Source organism: Ruditapes philippinarum, unplaced genomic scaffold (assembly GCF_026571515.1).
Source record: "Ruditapes philippinarum isolate M1 unplaced genomic scaffold, ASM2657151v2 ctg4791_1_1_1_1, whole genome shotgun sequence".
Taxonomy (NCBI): Eukaryota; Metazoa; Mollusca; class Bivalvia; order Venerida; family Veneridae; genus Ruditapes; species Ruditapes philippinarum.
The window spans coordinates 182,624-204,381 of NW_026863119.1; the positions used below are offsets into that span (position 1 = coordinate 182,624).

General features: G+C 35.1%; 1 protein-coding gene across 1 annotated transcript; it reads right to left on the reverse strand.

Annotated features, from left to right (window-relative positions):
- Nucleotides 1-3,931: 3,931 nt before the first annotated feature.
- Nucleotides 3,932-15,374, reverse strand: LOC132721182 (zinc finger protein 391-like). Its single transcript, XM_060705442.1, has 4 exons — nt 13,159-15,374; nt 11,338-11,470; nt 9,666-9,833; nt 3,932-5,113 (listed from the first exon to the last, which is right to left on the reverse strand). Exons 1-4 carry the CDS (start codon nt 13,849-13,851, stop codon nt 4,617-4,619), a joined length of 1,491 nt encoding a protein of 496 aa, XP_060561425.1. The 5' UTR covers nt 13,852-15,374; the 3' UTR covers nt 3,932-4,616.
- Between the last annotated feature and the right edge of the window lie 6,384 nt (nt 15,375-21,758).

The following is a 21,758-nucleotide window of genomic DNA, read 5'->3' on the forward strand; positions in this document are numbered from 1 at the left end:
GAACTAAGTATGTGTTACACTGTTCAGTGGTGATCCATCCATTAAAAATACACCAGAAGATGTTTCTTTAAAGGTCTTTTTTCTATTTCTAGCTTTGAAAAACTCACAAGAAGCTTCAGAGCAGATTAATATAATGTTCACATCTGGCTTATTCATTTTGTCAAATAAATGAAAGCATCTTTTACATTTATGATTTCAAAATATTATAATAAAAAGTGTCATTCATACAATACTCTGTCCAACTCAAATCTAATGATGTTCCACAAATAGAGAATATAAGTTTCTTTACAAAAGCTCAGGTGTGAATTTCAACTTCCGCTACAAAAATCTTTTGTAAAACAAATGTATCATATTGAGTCAAATGAAAGCACTCGCTAAACTATAACATTACTAAGGTTAATTACATTTTTTCCCAATGTTGGTATGGTGAATGGTGAATAGTAGGAAATCACTTGCCATGTTAGAAAAAAAACAACTTTTATGTAGTTTCTAGCATAAGCTTTTCGCATGTGACAAATATGTTCTTTCTTGATATATGTTATTTTATATATCCAACATTTGTTTTAACTTCATTATTTAGTCATCATATGTTTTGTAAAACGTAAACCAACAGGGTCCTATAAGTGTTCTCCTTAATGGTTACAAGTCCATCATGCTTAATTGGTACAGATTTTAAACATGTGGAACAGTTTTTGGCCAATGTAAATTACAAACAATTCTTATACATACAGAATATTACATTCCCGTCCTCTCTGCTGCAAAAACAAATATCATGCAGGAAAAAAAACATTACAAAAAAATCAATATCTGTGCAAGTATTTGATGAGTAGATGTCATAATTATGCATTTTATCTCTGCGTGTAATCTGGTTCAGTGGAGCGAACAATTTTTCTACTTTGTTTAACATCAAAACAAGGAGGTATAGTTTTAGATTGGTGGTTTAAGAAATGTTGTTCTAACTTATACTACCTTAAATATCTTAAATGGACTTCCACTTTTCAGTCTGGACAAAACATGTAATCATAATAAGGAATTATGCCGATCATGATTTAGACATCAGATGGCACTAAAATCAATCCACACTATTTGGGTAAATGTTAGCACAAGTTGATGAGACATGAAACAACAGCTGGTATCTATACTTCACCTGCTCAGGTGAGCTAAAAAGTGAACAAAATAAGGAATGAATAATGAAGAGTCTGTATAGAAGTAAATTGTCTTCAATGCCAGTACCAGGCTGCAATATTAAAGGCACATTACACTTCAGAAATCGATTATTTTTAAATTCTTTAGAAAGATCAAACATGTGTTTAATAATGCTTTATAGATATAATGAATTTAGAGCATGTTAGATCTAAGTAAATTAACAACCGAAGAAACTAGCGCTGAATGTGCATTTATCTGTCATAAAGAAAGCAAAATGTAAACAAAGTAGTATTTTGACTTCTGTACAAAATACTAAATCCCTATAATTATACCTATTGCCATGATACATGTAGGTATTAAATGTGTTACAATTCATCAATAGATGCTACTAATGGTCCCTGTACACAAACTTTGGCCTCTCTATGTGACCTTGACTTTGGTATTAGGGACCTGGCTTATGTGTGCAATATTTATTCACAATGCTGAACATTAAAAAAATTTGTGCCAAGTTATATTGAATTCCCTCTATGCATGCAGAAGTTTTGCTCCAGAAAAGCATTTTTCAATGACCTCTTAATGTGACCTTGACCTATGACCTAGAGACCAGGCCCAGAGGTTATAAACATTTGAGATCGGTCTCAAACTCGGAGCTTGGAGCTGAGTTCTGAGTTGAGATTTTTAAAATGTTTATAACCTCGGGGCCTGGTTTATGCGTATGACACTGCTTCTCATAGTTGTAAACATTTCAATGAAGTTTCATTAGAATCCCTTCATATATGTAGCAGATATGCTTTGGACAACATCTCTATATTTCATCATCTTCAGTGACCTTGACCTTGCATATATTAATCTTAATTACATGTTTCACACCTGTAGTTATGAAAATGACCATTTTTGTTTCAATCCCTCGACAAGTGATGACTAAATGGTCCAAATACACATTTACATTTTTTTTTCTGAACTTTGACCCATATGTATGACTTTGACCTTGGCCACAGACACCTGGATTTTGCATGCTATACTTCACCTCACAATGATGATCATTTGTGCCATGTTATATTGAAATCCCTCTAAGCATTCTCCAGAGAAGCGTTTTCAATGACCTCCAAGTGTGACCTTGACCTTTGACCTAGAGACCTGGTTCATGCGCATGACACTGCTTCTCAGTTTTATCATCTTTAGTGACCTTGACCTTGCATATATTAACCTAAATTACATTTTTAGCTCGACTATTTGAAAAGAATAAGTAGAGCTATTGTAGTCATTCGAGCAACTGTGTCCGCGTAACCACTTATGTTAAAGTTTTTGTTATACCTCGAATATTTTCAAAGTCCATTGACATATGGCTTTGAATCTTTGCACACATGTTCACCATCATGACCCAAACCTGTAGACAGGAGAAGGTAACTGTATCAAGCATTTTGACAGAATTATGCCCCTTTTTCAAATTAGAATTTTTGTTAAAGTTTTTGTAATACCTCAAATTTTTTCAAAGTCCATTGACATATGGCTTTGAAACTTTGCACACTTGTTCACCATCATGACCCCAACTTGTAGACAGAAGGAGGTTACTGTATCAAGCATTTTGACAGAATTATACCCCTTTTTTGACTTAAATTTATGTTAAAGTTTTTGTAAAACCTCAAATATTTTCAAAGTCCATTGACAATTATGGCTTTGAAACTTTGCACACTTGTTCACCATCATAACCCCAACTTGTAGACAGAAGGAGGTAACTGTATCAAGCATTTTGACAGAATTATGCCATTTTTTCGACTTAAATTTACGTTAAAGTTTTTGTAATACCTCAAATATTTTCAAAGTCCATTGACATATGGCTTTGAAACTTTGCACACTTGTTTACCATTATAACCCCAACCTGTAGACAGGAGCAGGTAACTGTATCAAGCATTTTCACAGAATTATGCCCCTTTTTCAACTTAGAATTTACTTTTAGGTTTGCATACCACCTCAGATATTTTCATATTCTATTGAAACAAGTTGAAATTTTACACTCTTCTTTGAGAGCATAATAGGACTCTCTCCAAGGCCTATAACTGTAACATAGATTTAAAGAAAAAATTTGTCCTTCTGTTATTAACTCATAAAATTTTACATTATCAAGACTCTTTTACTATCAAGCACTAAGAATAGTCGAGCATTGCTGTCCTACTGACAGCTCTTGTTCACACCTGTAGTATTAATAATGACAATTTGTGTTTCAATCCCTCAATAAATGATGACTAAATCATGGTCTAAATACACATTTTCATATTTTTATCTGGACTTTGATCCCCATGTGTGACCTTGGATGCAGGAACCTAAATTTTGCCTTACAATGGTGAATATTTGTGCCAAGTTATATTGAAATCCCTCTTTGCATGTAGAAGTTTTGCTCTGGATAAGCGTTTTTCAATGACCTCTAAATGTGATCTGATCTTTGACCTAGAGACTGGAGTCATGTGCTTGACACAGCTTCTCGTAGTGGTGAACATTATTATGAAATGTCATTAAAATTCCTTCATGCGTGTAGGAGATATGCTCCAGACAAAATTGGACACTGCCTGGCCGCCAGGGGGGAAACTATAATACAACCGGCTTTTCAAACTGGTGTATAAAAAGCAGATGGCAAATGAGTTACCTTTTGGAAACTGTAACAAGATACCAAAAATAAAAAGTTTTTGAGAAAAAAATGATTTTGAAGGCTTAATGGGCCTTTAAAATTGTCAACATACAGATTGTTGGGATACCAATGAGAAAGAAGCTCAATGCAAAAACATATGGTACATATTTCATTGATATCAACAAAGAAAGGAGAAACAAAAATTAACTGTGATATAATGTATTGAAACAGACAGTAACAATAAATTTTATTTTTTTTAATTAAAACTGATTAAAAGTGCACCAAGCCTTGCTTGCCTTATGGACCTAAATCAGATAACAACACAAATATAAAAAACATGAAAATTCAAAAAATATGAAAGGATATTTATCAGGATTCTGTGTAGACAATAAAATGATACAACTGACAAAGTACCTTTTCTTCATTCTAGACTATTTAATTCTTCATGATAATATCTTATATAGTCTTATATATTTGACTGAACTATATATTCAAGATAAAAATAATTTCACAGACAAGAAAAATATTTGAAATATGATAAGGCACAGCTTATCGCAAAAGATATTAGGTCTCTGAATTTTGGACATGTCTGAGATCAAAACAAGACGCAAATTTGAAAGCTGCTTGTCCACATTTATGATGTTTTTTTCAACTGAAAGGATGAAAAAACTAGATTCTGTGTAGTGATTATAGGTACAAATCGATTTTAAATTTATTATAGCCGGGTAACTGATATGCCAGATCATAGCTCCATACCAAATCTGTATGTAAACGTGTGTGCACTTTCCAATGAACTATAAAATATCACCGAAAATAAAAATAGCTTCAAACTTCATGTCACTTCATATCATTGTTGTGTTATATAACCTATTTCCTGTACCTCATTTTTAATACCTTTAACTGGATACCCATTATTATCACAATCTACTGATGAACTATCACACTGATCTTCAATTTTCATATCTATATCTTGGCTGTATTTGAATTCTCCTCCAATATTAGAATCTTCCCCTATTTCCACTTCACTGTGTAACTCTTCAGTACTATCTAAGAATTCAGGACTATTCAATTGATCAGCACTCAGTTCGAATTTATGAGTCCGCTTTAAGTGCGCCGTAAGATGGGCTCTCATAACAAACCCATTACTACATTTGGGGCACGAAAACCTTCTGTTTTTATTATGCCTTTTAATGTGAACATTGAGGTTGTTTTTACGATTAAACTGTCGTCCACAGACAGGACAGTCATACAACATTGTACCGCTATGTGTGATGCGATGTGTTTTAAGACTTGTTGAAGTTGAGAATGACCTTGAACAAATGTCACATGGAAATGGACGCTCTCCTGAAATACAGACAAAAAGAATGAAAGAGGAATAATCCTCTGAACAGATACAAATTTCTCATAAAAGGAGTTTATTTTGTTAAATCAACACTTTCAAAGTTCGGCTAAACAGGGCCATTGCATGATGATCATGTACAGTCTATAGAAATTACAATCATGGCAAATTCTTTCTTATCTAATAGAAATTGATCAAAGCAGACAAGCTTACAAGAATACCTTGATTGAAATCATTGTTAGAACAAAAAAAAACAACTTTTAATAAGGGTTTCCTCCTAAAATCAGTAAATATGAAACAGTAGACATTTGTATGCTTTTATTTTAAAATGGTGCCCATCTAAATGAGGATATAAACATCTTTGTTTGCAGTGATGTCAAATATGTAAAAGGAGTTTATAAAGCCAACAGGAACCTAAATTCTGTATTTCACTAGTTTCAAACATGGTGATATAACACTTTTGAAGTTACTTTCAAATTATATAAAAGTCACTTTTTCCAGCATTCATATTAAATTTTTCTTTACGATCATGAAGAGATTATCACTCTCAGTCTTTTATTACAGTTATTTTCAACAACAACTCCGCCATTGCTAGGTCCCAAGCCCTAGACGAGAAAGGAGGAGGGTTGTGCGCTGGGCTAGCAACTCGCCACGTAAAAAATATCTCGCTACAGAAACACCAACAACTTCAGAAAACTATCAACATCTGGGTGAAACGCTGAGGGCAGAGACACTAGCATCTCATATGACGAGCAGGAGTCAAAGCCGAAAGGAAACGTCTGCCCCGACAACGTCCTTAGCATCACCCAAACAGCTGCTCAAGTTAGCGGCATGGAACGTTCGTACCATGTACGAGACAGGAAAGTGTGCCCAGGTGGTAGCAGAAATGCAACGGTACGGAATATGTATCCTCGGTGTAAGTGAAATGAGATGGACTGACTCGGGTATGATAACAATCAACTCTGGAGAGACAATTTGCTATTCTGGTCGTGTGGATGGTTTACACCAGGAGGGAGTGGGTCTGATACTAAACAAAGAAACGAAGAAAAGTATGCTGGAATGGGAACCAATTAACAGCCACCTGATACGAGCACGGTTCTACTCCAAGTTTGTAAAAACAACGGTCATCCAATGTTATGCCCTAACTGAACGTGATTCTGATGAAGTCAAGAACAACTTCTATACCAACTTACAGGATCAAATAGACAAAACACCACAGCATGATATTCTCATTGTGATGGGGGACTTTAATGCCAAGGTTGGTGCTGATAACATCGGATATGAAACCTGCATGGGTTGTGAAGGACTTGGCGACCGAAATGACAATGGTCAACGTTTTTCTGACTTATGCCTGGAAAATGGACTGGTTATTGGAGGTACAGTGTTCCAACATAAGGACATACACAAGTCAACCTGGCTTTCGCCAGATGGCAGGACCAGCAACCAGATTGACCATATCGCCATCAGCAGGAAATGGAGAAGATCCATGACAGATGTAAGAGCCATTAGGGGTGCAGACGCAGGCAGTGACCACAACCTTGTGCTATGTAAGCTACAACTGAAATTGAGGAGTAGCGGAAAAAAGAATAAGCAACATCTATTTGACTCCAACAAACTTAAGGACCTGAATGTGAAAACCCAGTTCAACTTGACACTGAAAAACCGATTTGACATCCTAGAAAGCACGCCAGCGGATGACATCAACTCCCTATGCACAAAGATCCAAAACATCTATCTGGATACCAGCCAGGAGGTTCTAGGCTACAAGAAACGAGACAGAAAAGAATGGATCTCCACTGACACTTGGAACCTTATAAGGGAGAGGAAGGTCATTAAGCAACAGATGCTAACAGGAAGTCCCGAAGAGAGATCAAGGGCAGCAGAAGCTTACTCTGAGAAGAACAAAGCTGTTAAGAAGAGTGCAAGACAGGACAAAAGAGACTACACTAACAGTCTAGCAGTGGAAGCCCAGCATGCTGCAGAAAAGGGTGACTCCAGAACAGTCTACAAAATCACAAGACCCTAACTGGAGGATTTACCAACAGTTCCACCATTGTGAAAGATAAGAATGGAAATGCTCTAACGAAGAATGAAGAACAACTAGAAAGATGGGCTGAGCACTTCGAAGAAATCCTTAACAGGCCAGACCCGGAGGAGGAAGCTGCTGTTGAAGACATGGGATTCCATATAGAGATGAAGCGTGGCAGTATCACCCAGCACGAAATCATAGAGACCATCAAGCAGACGAAAGGAAACAAAGCTCCCGGGGAAGACAAAATCACTTCAGACATGTTGAAAGCTGACCCCCGAGAGAGTGCAAAGCACCTTGTGGAACTATTCAACAAGGTTTGGGAAGAAGAAAGAGTCCCTGACTCATGGAAGAAGGGTGTCATCGTGAAACTGCCGAAGAAGGGAGACCTGACTCAGTGCGGCAACTGGAGGGGTATCAACTTGTTATCCGTTCCTGGAAAGATATTCTGCAGAGTTCTTCTATCAAGGATGAAGCAGTCTATTGAGAGAGTCCTCAGAGAGGAGCAAGCAGGGTTTCGGAGCGGAAGAAGCTGCACAGACCAGATCTTCATTCTTCGGACAATAGTGGAGCAATCCCTTGAATGGAACTCTTCATTATACATCAATTACATAGACTATGAAAAGGCGTTCGACAGCATACACCACCCATCATTGTGGAAGATACTCCTAGCATATGGATTTCCGCCAAAAGTTGTCAACATCCTTAAGGACATGTACGCCAACAACCAGTGCTGTGTACGTCATGATGGATAGCAAAGCGAATGGTTCCACGTAAAAACTGGTGTACGCCAAGGCTGTGTTATTTCACCAACGCTGTTCCTTGTTGTAATTGACTGGGTGATGCGGAAAGCCACTGAAGATAGACACAGAGGTCTAGTATGGGGACTGACTGCCCGCTTGGAAGACTGTGATTTTGCTGACGACATCGCATTGCTCTCCCATGTACAAAATGATATGCAGGAGAAGACAGATCGTGTCAGCAAAACTGCCAAAGGTGTAGGACTAAAAATACACGCTGGGAAAACAAAGCTGATGAAGGTGAAGACCAAAAGCAGCCAGAAAATCAGCATCAACAACACTGAGTTGGAAGAGGTGAAAGACTTCAAGTACCTTGGGAGTTACATCTCAGCTGATAGTAACATTGAGAAAGAGATCTCAACCAGGATTGGACTTGCAGCCCAGGCATTCAAGAGACTACAGAACATATGGAAGTCTACAGCCCTGCATACCAAAACAAAACTGAAGATCTACACATCCAATGTCCGCTCAGTCCTTCTGTACGCGTCTGAGACCTGGAGAACCAACACCAAGGTCGAGAGTAGGCTAAGAGGCTTCGAGAGTCGCTGTCTACGCCGCATTCTCAAGATCCGCTGGCAACAAGGTCAAGTCCAGACGATGGAGATGGCTGGGTCATGTTCTGAGGATGAACAAGCAGAGACATCCTCACAAAGTACTGAGATGGACACCACAAGGCCAGAGGAAGAGAGGTCGTCCACTAGGCACCTGGAGGAGAACCATCGAAGAAGAAATGAAGGCAGTAGGCAAGACCTGGAACGAGCTGAACTGGTTAGCTCAGGACAGGGATGGCTGAAGGAGATTTGTTGGTGCCTTATGCTCCACCTGGAGCGAAGAGGATTAAGTAAGTAAGTAAGTAATTTTCAACAACACCACGCTACTACAGTACATGAACTAAATGTTACTTATAAATTCTCACATCACATAAACATACTCAAATTTCTGTGTATTTTAAAAGTAAAACAATATTTTTCCTCTTCAATTCTATCCTAGTTGTCTGGTATTTTTTACGCATACATCTTATAAAGGCTGGGATATTATATTTCATGTTTAATTAAAGACGTGACTCTAAGCATTCACATGACATTGTTTAACCTTCAACTTAATTCAAAATTTACCTCTGATATTACATGTATTACTGGAAGTCTTACAAACTTTTATTATGTTATATAACAACCTAACTATGTGTCAGATAGATTTGATTTTATTTATTTATTATTATAAAGGTTGCAAATGAGACTGACAATGTTAATGGTCATATATTGACTTACTTTCCTGCTTAAGGACGTTTTTGGGAGTTTTTTTCTTTCCCTTAAAATGTTTCTGTTATCATATTCTAACAACATGCCAAGTTTAAAGAAATTCTATTGAACAGTTTTAATTTTGCCTATATGTCGATATGAAAACTCCTGAAAACGTCCTTAACTGGTTCAGTTTTATTGTTTGAGAGTAACCTAAGGTGCTCCCCCATTTAGTATTCTCTGACATGAGCAGGCACCTGAGTGCAAACACTGATGTATTGTAGGCTAGCTTGGTATATCACTTACATGAAATAATTCAAATTCCTAGTTGGATTGGAACCCACAGTGGTGAGGGGAAAATAATTTGAAATTAGCAAGCTTAACCACTTAGCCATGGAAGTCCCACAAACCAATTTTACCAAACTGGTCACCATTTCACCATAAAAAACAATAATTTAATGCACATTTAACTAACAGTACATGTATATACCAGTGTGTGTTCTTTGATGTGTAATTAAAGCACTGCTACTTCGGAATGATCGTGTACACATGTTACATCTGTATGGTTTCTCTCCTTTATGTATTCTCTCATGTGTTTTAAGTTGTCCAGCTTGCGTGAAAGTTTTCTGACAAATTTCACAAACATGAGGCCGCTGACCTGTGATAAAACATGAAAATTATTAAGAATTTGTATTTTGTAACATCTTGTCTTAATGATCAGGAGTAAATTATAGGTAATACTGTTAGAGCATAATTATACATGTAGTGTTATGGTAAGAGCAGTTATAGTGAGTATAGTGTTAACAAGATCCCGGTTTGAGCCAGGTGATGCTCCCCGAAAAGGTTTTGGACACAGGAAAGCACACCTCTTGTAGTTTCACAGTTATGTCCCTGGAAAAAGTTCAAAGTGCAATAATTCCAAAATTAGGCAAGGCAGAGTTACTGCTCTTTGCAATGCACTTCTAATCAATGCGATCTATTAACCTACAAAGTTTCTTGATGATATCTCTTATGATTTCCGTGTTATGTCCTTGACAACTTCAAAAAGTAAAAATAAACAAAGGGCAATAACTCCAGAATTAGGCAAGGCACAGTTATGATTCTTGTGCACTGCATATCTACCCATTGAGATATATCTACCTACAAAGTTTCATGTTGATATCTCTTATAGTTTTACAGTTATGTCCTGGACAAGATTTTTCTAAACAGGGAAATTATTCAAAAATGAAGCTTAACAGAGTTATGGTTCTTTTGCACTGCACCTCTACTCAATGAGATCTATCTACAAACAATGTTTCATTTTGATATCTCTTATAGTTTTAGAGTTATGTTCCGGACAAAGTTCAAAGTGTTAAAATTAACAAAGGGCAATAACTCCAAAATTAGGACAAAAAGAGTTATTGTTCTTATGCACTGCACATCTACCCATTGAGATCTATCCACCTCCAAAGTTTCATGTTGATATCTCTTTTAGTTTTAGAGTTATGCCCTGGACAAGATTTTTCTATAAGGGGAGTTAATTCAAAAACCCGTCAAAATAGAGTTATGGTTCTTTGACACTGCATCAATGCCCTCTACCACTGTATAAAGTTTCAACAAATTATCTCCAAGGGTTTTCAAGTTATGCTCCAGACAAGACAATGGACGGACAGACGAACAAGAAAAATTTCTGGGGAGCATAAAAATCGTATACATGTACAATGTAATTGAATATTTGATTGTTGAATTTATTATAAAAGAAAAACTGCCTATAAAACTATTATAATATTGATAGAATCATTTTGTTTATGTATGTTTTATCTTTGTTTCTGACAATTTTTAAACAGGCAGGAAAAAAGAATAGAGTTTTCTTTTATAATATAAAAGCCGCTAAAATCATTGATATGCACATTCAAGACCATACACATCATCGACACTTAAGTCATTTAACACAGTGAGCTACTTAATACAGAGCAACTTAATAGCTTAAATCGATGGGCAGACTCAAACAGGGTCAAAAATGATGTAAGACAGTAAGTCACTGAATACAGTGGGTCACTATGTCAGTTTTGACTGTAGTAGAAAACATTCTACAAATTACTGGCAGTCCAATACAACTTTAATACTATATTACTCATATTTCAACAGCTATATGTGTTATTATTCCATTATTATCAGCATACCTGTATGTATTCTCAGATGAACATTCAGATTACTTCGTACATTGAATCCTTTATTACAGAACTGACATTTAAAAGGTGTCTCCCCAGTGTGTGTTATTTCATGGCTGCTTAAACTGCTCTTCTTAATAAATGTCTGGGGAAAAAATAAAACACAATATTGGAAAATCCAATTATTAACAATTTGAAAACATTATGCATTATACTTAAAATTTCAAAAAGTTAAAATGTTTAAAATGTGCAGGTTGAATATGTTATATCGATTGTTTATTTAAACTGTAACATTTCTAGGGTAACATGTGAAGTAAATCCTAATTTTGCATACACCTTGATTACTTTATTTAAAATCAATCTCTTAAAGCCAGCTTTGAAAATATGATTAATCCCCTTCCCGTGACCCATGCTAGTAAGGGTAGGATTTTGTACTAATTCAACATATATCCAAGTTTGTATACTTACTTTCATGAAAGACCAAAAATGTGACCATCATTGGAAGACTCTGCTTCCATGCTGTGTAAAAAATAGTACAAAAACACCAAAAAAAACCCCAACCTTTTTTGGTATCACTTTTTTTTTGGGGGGGGGGAGGGGGCAGAAGGAGGGGTGTCTTAGGCCTTGACCAATTAAATTTAAGAACTGGACTTGTCACTTGCCCTGCTTTGAAATTGGAGGAGTTCATGTGTTCTGATAATTAAAGAAACATCAAATGTTAAAATTTCTACATATTATAAGAAATGAGAATGCATTACTCCTTTTCATGAAACCACCCCACAATATGTTAAAGGAACTCCACTGAGGTCCAAAAATCTAAAAATATAAAACTTAAATTTCTTACAAAGATCTGCTGGGGCCATTAAAGAGATGCAAAAGATTATTAGGTATACAACCATAAATAAATTGGAAATCGTAATTTTGTTCTATTTTTAGCCCCATTTGAGTGAAAAGCGTTGCAAAAGTTAACAATTTTAGAGCCATTTTTCACAAATAGAATAGTTAGTTATTCAGGCAAAACAAAGTGTAAGAATGATCAGAGATTTTCCATAGAAGTTGTCTAGACCTGCATTAAATAATTTCAAAAAAAATATTTCAAGTCCTCATCATGTCATCCCTTTAACCCATTACTTCATGAGCATTTTGTGAAAAATGGCTGTTTTCATTGAAAAGTCTCCCGTTACAAGTTCAAATTGCTATAATACTATAAAAACTGCTTCAACACTAATCAAACTTGGCACAAATGTTAACTGGACCATTGCACTTGTAACAACATGCTCAGGCTTAAATTTTCTGTTACCATGGCAACGAGGGGACATCTCAAAATTGCCAAAAATCACTATTTTGCGTTGATTTTTTCCAGCAAAATTGATTTCAAAGTGCTGCACTTTCTCAATGGATTGAGATAGAGTCAAATGCTTTTCAGCGTTGGTTACACGTTACCTTATGATCAATCTGGGGTCATTTACAGCCTCTCACAAGTCCAAAATTTTTCTTGGCGATAAGGGGGACTCCGCCCCCCTTCAAACCCCCCAAACAGAAGGGGACACATCCCCCTTCTGGCAACCCCCTGATGTATCTTTTGGTTGGGGGGCCACGCCGAAAAAGAGGTCACTTTTTTAACAACATTTCTCAAACAAAAACAAGTGTTTGGGGCCTAAATAAGGCATTTTTTCATCATTTGAGACAACAAAAAGGGGGGGGTGAAAAAGGCGTTAAAAGGCGTGTATATGAAGTAATGGGTTAATATTACAATTATTACATGTGATTAAGTAATCATTTAATAATTGTGAAACAAAACAAAATATTAAAATCATCATGAAATAAAATTACCTTTTTACACACTTGGCACACATAGCCCTTCTTTTCCACTTGATTTTCTCTCCCTGTACATCCCATTGTAACCATACCTGGAATATTACCATCATCACCATTTTCAATTACATCTTCTGTTTTACTGGCTGTCAGAGAACTACCCACTTTGTTATCTTTAACACTCTTGTTAGTTCCTGTTGCTTCAACAGTTTCAACCTTAACACCTGCCGCATTTGATTGTTGGTTAGCAATCTCCATTTCTTCATATGTTTCATCTTTGTTTTCTATCTTAACACTGACTGCCCTTTCAAGCTTTAAAGACCCATTTTCTAATGCGTTTAAATTAGTGTTATCAAAGTCTACAGTATTTTCATATTCATGTTCTTTTTTTATTTCTGTCTCATTGTCAGGTCCTTTAATATTGTTTTCAGATTCTCTCTTTTTGTCTTCAGATTCTTCATTTTCCACCAAAATTTCAGTCTCAAGTTTTGGTTTGGCAACAGATAAACAAATGTTATCTAAACATTGTGCACTATTGTTATCTCTTGAGAGATTATTGTCTGAAATTTCACACTGACCTCTATCACAGCCTATTTTACTATCAGAGACAGCTAGAACATATCCTTCATCACTAACTTCTTGTTTCACAGTTATTTGATCATACTTCACGTCAATATGTTTTTGTCTTCCTTGATTTGAATCATGTTCCATACTTCATTAACCTACATCTGAAAACAAGAGGGCCATGATGGCCCTGAAGTCGCTCACCTGTATATAGCCCCCCCCACCCCCAGGCCAATTTTTACCCAAGGGCTTTTATTTGTTTATTTGAACAGACTTGGTAGACACCCATAAGAAGAAGTTTCATGCTAAACATCTAAGTTCTAGCTCATTGGGTATTTTAAAAGAAGATTTTTAAAGTTTTTACTATACACATATAGTTAAAAACAATGACACCCCTGGGGCAGGGCCAGTTTTGACCCCCGGGCTTTTATTTGAACAAACTTTGTAGATATTTACTTAAAGATGTTTCATGCTTAATATCTAAACTCTAGCTATTTGGGTTTTTTCAAAGAAGATTTTTAAGTTTTTGCTATACACATATAAGGAAAATCAATGACCCCCCCCCCCTGGTAGGGCCAGTTTTGACCCCAGGGCTTTTATTTGAACATACTTGGTAGACACCCATTAGAACATGTTTCTTGCTAAATATCTTAGCTCTAGCTCTTTGAGTTCTTTAAAAGAAGATTTTTTAAGTTTTTGGGGCGGGGCCAATTTTGACCCCAGGGCTTTTATTTGAACAAACTTGGTAGACACTCATTAGAAGATGTTTCATGCTAGATATCTTAGCTCTAGCTCTTTGGGTTCTTTAAAAGAAGTTTTTTTACGTTTTTACTATATGCATATAGGGAAAATCAATGACCCCCCGGGGCGGGGTCAATTTTGACCCAAGGGCTTTTATTTGAACAAACTTGGTAGACATTCACTAGAAGACGTTTCATGCCAAATATCTAAGCTCTAGCTCTTATGGTTATTTAAAAGAAGATTTTTTAAGTTTTTACTATATGCATATAGGGAAAATCAATGACCCCCTGGGGCGGGGCCAATTTCGACCCCAGGGCTTTAATTTGAACAAACTTGGTAGACACTCACTAAAAGATGTTTCATGCTTAATATCTTAGCTCTAGCTCTTTGGGTTCTTTAAAAGAAGGTTTTTTAAGTTTTTACTATATGTATATAGGGAAAATCAATGACCCCCTGGGGCGGGGCCAATTTTGACCCCAGGGCTTTTATTTGAACAAACTTGGTAGACACTCACTAGAAGATGTTTCATGCCAAATATCTTAGCTCTAGCTCTTTGGGTTCTTTAAAAGAAGATTTTTTAAGTTTTTACTATATGCATATAGGGAAAATCAATGACCCCCTGGGGCGGGGCCAATTTTGACCCCAGGGCTTTTATTTGAACAAACTTGGTAGACACTCACTAGAAGATGTTTCATGCCAAATATCTAAGCTCTAGCTCTTAGGGTTGTTTAAAAGAAGATATTTAAAGATTTTTCTTTCGGTTGCCATGGCAACCAGAGTTCTGCATGGAATTAAATTCTTTGAACAATTTTTAAAGGTGACCACCAAAGGAACATTCCTGTGAAGTTTGGATGAAATTGGCTCAGTGGTTTATGAGGAGATGTCATTTAAAGCAAAAGTTTACGGACGGACGACGGATGGACGGACGACAGACGCCAGACGAAAAAGCGATCACAAAAGCTCACCCTGTCACTTTGTGACAGGTGAGCTAAAAACAACAACACATATTTACAGGTGCTATACAAATATCACATTACAGTGAAGGAAATGTTCACCTGATGCAAGTGATCTTGGTTAACCTTATCTTAAATTATCATTTATATGTTCAATCACCCCTTATTGGGATGTGACTTTTTATTTTACTAAACAGATCTAAACAGATCAACATTCAAGAAAGACATATTTACTATAACTACCTTATAAACTTTATTTTGACATTTTGTTATAAAAACAAACAAGAGGGCCATGATGGCCATGACCTCCTTACCCCCCCCCCCCCCCCCCCTTGGCAGGGCCAATTTTAATGCAAGAGCTTTTATTTGAACAAGCTTGGTAGACACCCATAAGAAGATGTTTCATGCTATATATCTAAGCTCAAGCTCATTGGGTTTTTTTAAAAGTAGATTTTTTAAGTTTTTACTATACACATATAGTTAAAAACAATGACACCCCTGGGGCGAGGAAAAACAATGACACCCCTGGGGCAAGGGCCAGTTTTGACCCCCGGGTTTTTATTTGAACAAACTTTGAATACACTTACTAGAAGATGTTTTATGCTTAATATCTAAACTCTTGCTATTTGGCTTTTTCAAAGAAGATTTTTAAGTTTTTGCTATACACATATAAGGAAATTAGATGACCCCAGGGCTTTTATTTGAATAAACTTGGTAGACGCCCATTAGAACATTCTGTGAAAGTTTGGTCAAAATCCATTGACAAATGTAGGAGCAGTTGCGCACAGAAGAAATCGTTTACTATATATTCTATATAATGAAAAATAACAAAGGGCCATAATTAGGTCAAATATATACCAATTGCAAAACCCTGACAATATGTGTCAGGGCACTTGATGACAAAGCTTCTGAGAAAGTTTGGTCAAAATCCGTTGAGAAATGTAGGAGGAGTTGCACACAGAAGAAATTGTTCAGTATATATTCTATATAATGAAAAAAAACAAAGGGCCATAATTAGGTCAAATATTATCTAATCGCAAAACCCCGACAATATGCGCCAGGGCACTTGATGACAAAGCTTCTGTGAAAGTTTGGTCAAAATCCGTTGAGAAATGTAGGAGGAGTTGCGCACAGAAGAAATTGTTTACGCCCGCCCGCCCGCCCGTCCACCTGCCCGCCAACATACCTCAATCTAATAACCAGTTTTTTCCTTCGGAAAACCTGGTTAAAAATGGTGGTTTCCTAACTTGACCCGCGTGGGTCAGGTTAGAGCACTAGGATTTCACAATAGTTGTCACATTGAACTCTGGAAATGTTTAAGAACATGTCAAACAATGACTTAGACTTGTTTCAATCATACACTTAGTATCAACAATAGCTGTTATTATAACTTCCAGGGTTTATTCAAGTGACATGACTTATTTAAAAACTATTCGGTGATTTTATTGGCGTCTAAATTTTGTTCAATAAAATAGATATATTTACGCTTCAAACTCAAAATATGTAGAATTTAAATAGAAATTCATGCTTTAACTTTAAGAAATGTCATTTAAGCTTTATTTGAGTACATAAGATCATTTTTATAGTTTTGTTATTATTTTGACTGAATATCCCTTTAAATAGATATCAATTAAAACTGTATGAAAAGATTTTCACTGAATAATATCATTTAAATTCCTTAAACAATTACACATTTGTAACAGGGTCATTTTTAGCATATTCCCCGTTATTAGTAATTTAATACTTCGCTACCTGTTCCTGTAACTTGATAATTATTTCTGTACCTTTTGTATGGGTTTTATAGTTATTTTCTTGTCACGTTATCTGTCACGTGATCACTCCTTTCTATGATGTCATGGTTGTTTGTGTATGCATAAAATTGTACTTAGGCGCGAGATAAGTTGGTTGTGTTTATCGATGTTTTTCATTTCTCTTTTCCTTGAGAGGTTGTTGACTTATTTATTCAACGTGTACTATCTCAGTAAGGTAAAGTGCAATGGCTGAATTGATGTATTTATGTATTTCGCGTGTTGTTTAGTTTATTTATCAAAGGGAAATGCCGGTCAGACTGATCTGTTTTCCAACTTGTTATTTCACACTTGTGCATGTATCATTACATTGTTTACACACCTCCTCTATTGTTTGTGACAGGTCTATATTTTTCGGATAAACCTGCTTAAACAAAAGAATGTCCGTTATGAGGTCTATCTTTTGCACGTGCACAGGTCTGTTCTAGTCAGACAGACCCGGTCATGAAATACACGTGAAAAAAAAATGACCTGCCAGAGCGCAGACAAAGAAAACATGAAATGCAATCAAAAATTAAAAATTGAAATAAAATGTAAATGATTGTCATAATGTTCCTGTCTTACAAAATCCGGATACAAATTTTAAACAAGATAATATTTATTGAATGCACAGCATCCCTATATCAAAAATTTGAATAAAAATATGGATATCATATCAAAGTTAGGACACATTTAACAGTTATTTAATCGCGTCATTTTTCAAAGAAATAGTAATCTAAGTGGTTCTTCTATCATTAAGTTCACAATATAACAAAATGGACGTTTCTAGTTCATATCTATGAAACTATATAGCAGTTATCACGGCATAATTATTACGATTTTAAAATATTAATAAAGTTATAAGTGATTTAGTATAAGAATTAATGATGAACGATCATATTTTATTCTAGAACACTTTATAATCTGCTATATAAAATATAGTTTTGGTTCATGTATATTACATTTGCCAACAATATACATATGTAAGTCTTTCGTGGGCTGTTGGGTATTTGGACATTGCCCTTCGGACAATTGCCCCCTAGGAAGTTTGCCCCCTTTTTACAGTGGTGGTTATTTGCCCCTCATATCTTTGGAAGGGATGGACATTTGCCCCCCTTCCCTGCTTTAAAAATGTTGAAATATTTTATTGTTGAATTGATAGCTACCAAAATTCATCGCCTATTGTCGAAATTTCATTGTGCTTAAATACACAAAATTTCGTGCAAATTTGTGAAAGTCAAAATAGCACCTATAAATAAATGAACTATTATGTTTCCATTGACATACTCAAAATCTTTACACGAGATGACAAGTGAAAAGTCACAACAGCAAAAAAGAAGGCAAACGTCCGGGGGGTGGGGGCGGGGCAACTATCCGGGGACAAATGTCCAAGAATCTGCATTGTCTGATACGAATTTCTATCAAATTAATTATTCGTACTTAAAACAAATCTATTCACTTTATTATTGACAAATTGCACATTTAACTTTTTTGATTATTATTATAAAGGGAAAAGCAAAGTTAAATGCAAAATATATATTGCATTTAAGCAGAACGTTGATAAAAGCTTACCTGTAAATGCGTTGTGTTAAAAATAATATTTGTGCATTACATCAAATGTTCCATCAAGCTAATATAGTTTGACGGTGTGTAAGTTGGATTTCGGCCTCGTACATCGATCTTTCTGTTTATGAAAGACCTGGTCACGAATTTCATGAAACACCTTGAGCGTTACACACTCTCGGTGTCACATGAAATTCGTGACCAGGTCTTTCCTTAACAGAAAGACCTCGTACTCGGTCGATATCCTATATTTACAGCAGTTAACATCACAGTGAGAGGAAGCAGTGTTGTTTGGAGAGAGAAATATATGTGTATTATCTATATAAGGGCAGTGGTCCCATAGACCAGTAAATTTAACCTTATTTTATACTTTGATTTAGATGAACCTGATAACATAGCCACCTACTAACCATGACATGTATGTGTAAAATATGTTGATGTATCATGTATTCATTTTATTCTTAAATTAATAGCTTATTATAATTGTTTGTAAAGAATATAGAGACATATGTATAAATGGCAATGATTTACTTCTATGATATTAAGATTATGATATATAGTGTTTTCATTGTTCTATGCATTGTATGTATGTTATAAATTTTACCTTATAGGAAATATGTTATGTTTAATTTATTTGCAGAGCCTATGCAAAGTGTAAAGTGGATTTACTATGTCTCTAAACCTAGATGCAATAAAGTCTTAAAGAATACAGTGATTGAACTCCGTCTTTGCTTTATGATTAATATTATGGAAAAAAGCCCGGTAACACATATATCATCGACCCGCGACCTTGGATTTAGAAGATAAAATACGGGACATGTGTGTCGTCACGACTTCATCAGGTCTAGGATTTCATGATATTTATGGACTGTCAGTAAATTTATGGATAGTCTATAAATTTAAAGATTTTTCAGTCCATAAATTTACAGATCCTCAATGTTAAATTTGCTATTTTTAGTTTTATACTAAAATCCGCAGCTTAAAACAAGTTGTTATATTGATTGTTTCTATTAACAAAGCTAATGAGATAAGTTTCATCTTTGTATGATGACTTTGAAATTTTTGTTAAAAGTGAAAATTGAAAGTCAACAAATTGTTCTGAATCTTATCATACTGTTACATTTAATCATATAATCAGTAAATTTATTCTTATTAACCTGCGGTTTTTAATTTAAATACAGCTTATACTATTTTCGCATTTAATGTCTATAAATTTACAGATAGAAAAATCTGTAAAATTATAGATGGTCCATAAATTTACAGACTGTCAGTAAATATCAAGAAATCCTAGACCTGTTCATGTACGTACAATTTGACATACAGTAAACTTGTAAACTGATATAGATTTAGTTATGAAATAAATGTCAGTCAGATCCACAGTGTTCAAAGCAAACAACTTTAGACAATCTTTCTATAATATAAATGAGTTAGGCATCTATTGTTTCAACTTGAAAATCCACAAATGAACTTCTGTCACTTACATTATACTAGTGTGCAAACAAATGGCGTAATTTGAATAAGGGGAGGCAACTCTATCCTGTCTTATGAATACGCGCAAACTTGATAACGTATTATACCCAAGAAACAAAAAAGTTTTCTATCTTTAAAAAGGGTTAACAAAACCAAACACAATTAGTGAGTAAAAGGTTTACACAGTAAAACCTATTCATTTATTAATCTATCTATCTATCTTTCTATCTATAATGAATGAATGAATGAATGAATGATTGAATGAATGAATAAATGAATGAATTCATTCATTCATTCATTCATTCATTCATTCAATCATGAATGAATGAATGAATTCATTCATTCATTCATTCTGTGACTCTTTCTGTTCCAGATTCATTTAAATTATTATCTATTTATTATTTATTCAAAATATTTATTTATTCAATAAATTTTTATTTAATAATTTATTTATTAAATAAATTGATTGATTGATTGATTGAGAGTGAAATTTAGTCAAGTTTGTATGGATATACATGTACGTACGTTGTCCAAATTGAGCTTGATAATTAAAGCCAGGGTATAGTGTACAGCGAACAATTGAAGTTCGTTTCAACTATTGTATTGTATTGTATTGTAACTGTAACTTATTTTTAGTCCCAGATTGTAACTATAGTGTAAATTTTTGATTTTCACTTCTTTTTAAAACATAATCTACAATTTATTTATAACTTTCACACAGGATAAAAATTATCATATATCATGTCTAAAGCACTTTAATACAATTGCATGCGTAATCCAAGCTGTACAATGTGTTTGAAATAGGAATAACTGAGACTTATGGATACATTGAAAGGAATAGAAAAGATTATTCCTAATAAACAAGTAAGAATTAGCGATCTTGGAAAACGGTTTATAACAATATAACGTGTTTTTTTTTTCAAGAAAGAACCTGAGTCTGTATAAAGAAAAAGAAACCCGTCTGGATTTTTTTGTCCTGTCCGGTAAGTGGTCCTGTGCATTTTACAGTATGCATGTAGCCTGCGTCACATAACATTCCCAGTAGGTTAACGAGGGGGTATGGATGTGTCAACGGGTTGAAATTACCAATTTTAAACGGTCTCCGGCAGGTGACCCTCCCGTGTCAAGTCACCGGTGAGGCATGGTAAGGGATATTTAGCACAGTATTATTTTTTTATTGGCATGAAGCACAACGTCAGTTCACGATAGTAGACATGGTGAAAAACCTTCCATTACCTGATCCGACACAACTTGGTAAGCTCAAAATGTGTTTAATGATAGTCAATTTGGTTTTCGGCAGGGACGGGCAACCATTGATGCAATTTTTATACTTCATTCTTTTATCAAAAAAGTCTTGAACAAAAATGAAAAATTATATTGTATATTTATAGATTACGAAAAAGCATTTGATACAATCAATAGAGACTTACTTTGGATGAAACTGATAGATTGCGGTATAAGTTGTAAAATTTTAAATATTATAAAGTCAATATATGCATCTGTACAATCTTGTCTAAAAGTAAATACAAAATTGACTGAT

Bases quoted from the DNA above. Each gene is read 5' to 3' on its own strand.
- LOC132721182 (XM_060705442.1), bottom strand. From the start codon at position 13,851: ATGGAACATGATTCAAATCAAGGAAGACAAAAACATATTGACGTGAAG. The intron at 9,834-11,337 runs GTATGCTGATAA...GTTTTATCACAG, and splicing joins TCATCTGAGAATACATACAG to GTCAGCGGCCTCATGTTTGT. The intron at 5,114-9,665 runs GTATATACATGT...TCTGTATTTCAG, and splicing joins ACATCAAAGAACACACACTG to GAGAGCGTCCATTTCCATGT.